Source organism: Gavialis gangeticus, unplaced genomic scaffold, assembly GCF_001723915.1.
Source record: "Gavialis gangeticus isolate Ggan-Ray unplaced genomic scaffold, GavGan_comp1, whole genome shotgun sequence".
Lineage (NCBI taxonomy): Eukaryota > Metazoa > Chordata > Crocodylia > Gavialidae > Gavialis > Gavialis gangeticus.
Genome location: NW_017729004.1, coordinates 45,946,002 through 45,951,105, shown reverse-complemented (window position 1 = coordinate 45,951,105; position 5,104 = coordinate 45,946,002). Strand labels below are relative to the sequence as shown.

The 5,104-nt window shown below is 46.1% G+C and overlaps 1 protein-coding gene across 1 annotated transcript in view; it reads left to right on the top strand.

The window, feature by feature from the left end:
* The window catches only part of MALRD1 (MAM and LDL receptor class A domain containing 1), a 631,029-nt gene that overhangs the window by 42,218 nt on the left and 583,707 nt on the right, over positions 1-5,104 (top strand). Inside the window, exon 8 of the mRNA XM_019507962.1 lies at positions 322-479. Coding sequence (XP_019363507.1) covers positions 322-479 — 158 coding nt within the window. The remainder of the gene's footprint in view (positions 1-321; positions 480-5,104) is intronic.

Below are 5,104 nucleotides of genomic sequence, written 5' to 3'. Positions count from 1 at the left end.
GCTTTACTACCTTCCTAGTGAGAAAGTTTTTGCTAATATCTAACCTAAACTTCTCTTGCTGCAACTTGAATAATAACATCAGCTCATGCAAATGTTTGCTTGTTAAAGTCATTATATGGCCCAAATAATAATAACTTTTTAAATGAGAAAATGTTAGATATCTCACAAGTTGAATCATTGTATCACTTTAGAACAAGGCAATCCACTCCTATTGAAATAGTTTGTTTTCTTTTTAATTATAGGAATACTGTAATCCTTATTTTTAAAGACTGCGGGGAAGATGTTTTGTGAAATAGTTCACTGTTTTCTTTTCTTTTTCAGGCCATTACATGTGGATAGGAGCTAATGATAACACATTATACAAAAGAGTTTATTTTAACAGCTCCATGTGTCATTGCTTTGGCAAGAATTGCCATCTTCAATTTTATTACTCTATGACAGACAGCAGCATTCTCAAAGTGGTACTGTATATTAATAAGGTAAGGAGAAACTTACATTAATTTTCAGACAGTAAGGAAATGAAAGTTCAGCTGTTGCTAGTCAAAAAGGAAGGAAGCCTGTTTAGTAGCACAGGCTACTCTGCTTTGTTGGGGGCTGACTGTAGGACAGGGGTGGGCAATTATTTTGGCTGGAGGGAAGCTTAATGAGTTTTGGTGAACTGTCGAGGGCCACAAGGGTAGCCCCATCCCTTGACATGTGTTCTTCCCCCTGGTCACCATCTTGGGACCAGAAGTCCCACCCTGAACCCCTGACCTTTGCCACCAGAAGTTCCTCCCCTTACCCTCTTGCACCTGCCCCCCTTGGAAGTACTCCTTTTGGGAGGGGTGGGTGGGTATCATCTTAGAACCAGAAAACAATCATATCATAGACTAGAAGTCAAACACCTACTATAACATATTTAAATTTTATAACAAAAATATGTTGTCATGATTTGTGTTTGCATATAGAGATGGTTGCATAACTAAAAATAAGTCTTACTTTTGTATTTTGTGTGTGTGGGTGCATGGGGTGTGGTTGGGGTTGTGTGCATGTGTATGGTGGGGGTGTGTGTAGAAAGGCCTTGTGAGGGGGTGTAGCTGTATGTGTGGGGGGCAGTAGGGTATGTTGGGGGAACATATGTGAGGAGGTTGTGGAGGCAGGGTGTGTGTGTGTGGCATTTGTGGGGTGTGAGGGAGGGTAGGGGGTGAGGGGACCCTTCATACACTCCCCACCCATGGTGCACAGCACCCACTGTCAGCAGCAGCAGAAGGTGGTGGGTACTTGGGGCACATGCAGGTGCTGCTGTGCAGCAGCGTGCGGCTCTGGCCACTGTTGCACATTGTGGCAAGGAGTGCAACCAGGCTGACCCACCTCTATCCCATGGGGCTCTTCAGGGTGCACGTGCAGCCCTTGGCACTCGCACCCCACTGGGGGAAGCCCCACATGATGGAGCCAGCTGTCTTCGCTGCTCCCTGCCATGCAGGTCCCAGGATTCCACTAGAAGTGGAGGGAAGCCCCGCCCCCACCCTCTGCTTCCCAGCAGAGTTCTGGGACCTGCATGACAGGGAGTGGAGAAAACAGCCTGCTCAACCGCACAGGGCTTGCCCCAGCAGTGCGCAAGTGCCGGGAGCTGCACATGCACTGCATGGAGGCCTGTGCAATGGAGGAGGGCTGGCCTGGCTGTGCTCCTTGTCACTGGAGCCACATGCTGCCATGTGGCAGCACCTGCATGGGCCCTGTATGCCTCAAGCACCCACCACTTTCTGCTGTCAATGGTGGCAATGGAGGCTGTGTGCCATGGTGGGGAGTGTGGGGGGGGGGTCCCCACACCTCCGAACCCTCCCTCATACCCACATCCTGCCCAGCTGAGCCCCATGCTCCTGCCACCTCTCTGGGTGCAGGCTCCATGCTGCCACCAGCCCCATGCTTTGCCCTCCCACCCAGCTGTAGCACCCCCATTCCCTCCCACCCCACTTCCCTACCCGCTGCCTGAAGTGAGTGGGATGCCAGGGAAGCCAAGCAGGTCCCCCAGTAGCTGCAGCAGTGGCAGCAAAGTGCCATTCAGAAGCTGCGTGCTGGCTGAGCTGGGCCCTTCCCTGCTACAAGAATGGGAGCAAGGCATGCAGGCTAGGTGGGATACAATTTGCTGCAATGAGAAGAGCTCCTAGGAGGAACTCTTGAACCTTCTGCAACAGGATAATTCTTTCTGGGATCCCAGTAAACTACAGCAGCAACTCTGATACCCTACAAAATGTAGTAGCATGTGCTTCCCTCCATGCTGAACAGACACTGTGACTGGCATTGGTAACTAGCCTCCGGTTGTGCCAGTCCCTGTGCAGAAGCAGAAGAGAGGAAGGTTGCTTTCTTTGTATGTCTGCAAATGGTTGTTAAAAAGCTAGACCCTGTTTCTATTAATTCAGTAAAACATTATTCTCTAACCATTTCCTTTTCCTTGCAGTAAGCAATTATGTTAAACTAAAATAGAAATATACTGATTCAGATTCCCTAACTATCACTTTTAATGGAGAGATGATGTTTTGCTATTGAAAACCCTGAGTGTGAGTCTCTTTGTGAAATATCTTCAAATTGATGTTATTGGATCATAATTTAGTGAAGTCATGAACACTGCTTCTGGTCTTATTAATAAAGGATCTTCATATTTTGATGAGAGTTCAAAAATAATTTTTGTCCCCCACAAAAGTAAGTTTTAATAAAGGGACAGAACTCTGCCAGTCTTAGAATTATAGAATCATAAAAATTAGAGTTGGAAGGACTTGAGGAGGTCATCTAATCCAACCACCTGCTAAAAACAGGACCAGCTCTAACTATATCACCCCAGCCAAGGCTTTGTCTAGCTAGGTCACAAAAACTTCCAAGGATGGAGATTCCACAGTCTCCACATCTGTATGCTTTACTACCCTTCTCATGAGAGTTTTTCCTAATATCTAATCTACATTTCCCTGGCTGCATCTTGAGACCATTGTTTCTTGTTTTGTCATCTGCCACCACTAAGAACAGTCTAGCTCCATCCTTTTTGGAACCACCCTTCAGGTAGTTAAAGTCTGCTCTTAAATCCTCCCTTCCCCCTTTTGCCCCCTAGTCATCTTGGCTAAGTGCAGACAGTCAAGAAGCCCAAGGCTGAATCAATTCAACCTTCACAGGTTAGTCTAAGCTGCATAGATTGAATGGCTAAGTAAGTAACTAGACATTTACTTTTGATTCTTGAAATGCAGCTAGATACCTGCAGTGATCCAGGCCAAAAGCCAGGGAGTGCTAGAGCACACAGCATGGGCCAAGTCTAGCCCACCCACACTGTGAGAGGTGGTTTAAGGGAAAGGTGAAAAACATCCTGGGATGTTGGGAGATTGTGACTTAACTTGAATGTGAAGGGCATCTGGGCAAAAGTTCAATAAATTGATTTTACCTAATCTGTCAAGTCTGATATTACACACATCTATGTTTATCTTAAATTGGTTTTGGCAGTTTTGAAAGTGGTTTATGTACAGTGAACTTCTGTTGTGTTACAGATTTGAACTGGTTTACAATGACTTGTACCAGTTTGTGTGTAATTTCTATCACTAGCCCTCTTCTCCAGACAAAATAAGCCCAATTCCTTCAGTCTTCCCTCAGTCATGTGCCCCAGCCCCTTAACCATTTTTGTTGCCTTCTGCTGTACTCTCTCCAATTTGTCCACATCCTTTCCATAGTGGGGGGTCAAAATTGGACACAGGACTCCAGATGTGACCTCACCAGTGCCACATAAAAGGAAATAATCACTTCCCTTGATCTGCTGGAAATGTTCCTACCAACGCAGCCTAGCATATCATTAGTGTGTGCAACAAGGGCATACTGTTGACTTGTACTCAGCTTATTGCCCACTGTAACCCAAAGGTCCTTTTCTGCAGAGTTCTTGCTTAACCAGTTGGACCCCAGCCTGTGTCTGTGCATGGACTTGTTTCAGCCTAAGTGCAGGACTTTGCAGTTGTCCTTATTGAACCTCATGAGATTTATTTTCATGCAATCCACCAATTTATCAAGGTCTCTCTGAATCCTCGCCGTATCCTCTAGTATATATAGTACTACCCCCAGCTTGGTGTTGTCTGCAAACTTGCTGAGAATGCACTCTATCCCATCTTCCAGGTCATTGATTAAGTTATTGAACAAAACCAGCCCCAGGACCAACCCCTGATGAGGCTAACGATTCAGCCAGTGTTCTATCTACCTTAGAGTCAATTTATCTAACCATATTTTCTTAGCTTGCTTGCAAGGATGTTGTGGGAGACCATATCAAAAACCTGGCTAAGGTCAAGGTATATCATGTCCACTGCTCTTCCTGCACCCACAGAGCCAGTCATCTCATCATAGAAAGCAATCAGGTTGGTCGGGCATGACTTGCCCTTGGTGAATCCTGATTACTTTCTTCTCCATGTGCTTAGAAATGTAATTTTGATGCTCCATGATTTTTCCTAGGACTGAGGTTAGCCTGACCAGTCTGTAGTTCCCCAGGTCCTCTTCCTTCCCTTTCTTAATAACGGGCACTATGTTTTCTCTTTTCCAATTACCTGGGATCTCTCCCAATTGCCACAAGTTTTCAAAAATAATGACCAGTGGTTCTGCAATCACATCAACCAACTCCCTCAGCATTGTTGGGTGCTTCATGTCTGGCCCCAAGGACTTATACACATCCAGCTTTTCTAAACAGTCCCTAACCTGTTCTCTCACCACTGTTGGCTGCTTGCCTCCTTCCCAAACTCTGCTACCAGATGCAATAGACTGGGAGCTGACCTTGCTTGTGCAGACTGAGGAGAAGAGGGCACTGAGTACTTCAATGCCTTTTCTGCATCATCTGTCACTATGTTGCCTCCCCCATTTAGTAAGGGACCTACACTTTCCCTGACCTTCCTCTTGTTGCTGACATACTTGTTGAAACCCTTCTTGTTACCCTTCATGTCCATTGCTAGCTGGAACTCCAGTTGCTCTTCAGCTTTCCTGGCTTCATAGTTTCATAGTTAGTAGGGTTGGAAGGGACCTGAGCAGATCATCAAGTCCGACCCCCTGCCATGTCAGGAAAGAGTACTGGGGTCAAATGACCCAAGCAAGGTGTACATCTAGCCTCCTCTTAAAG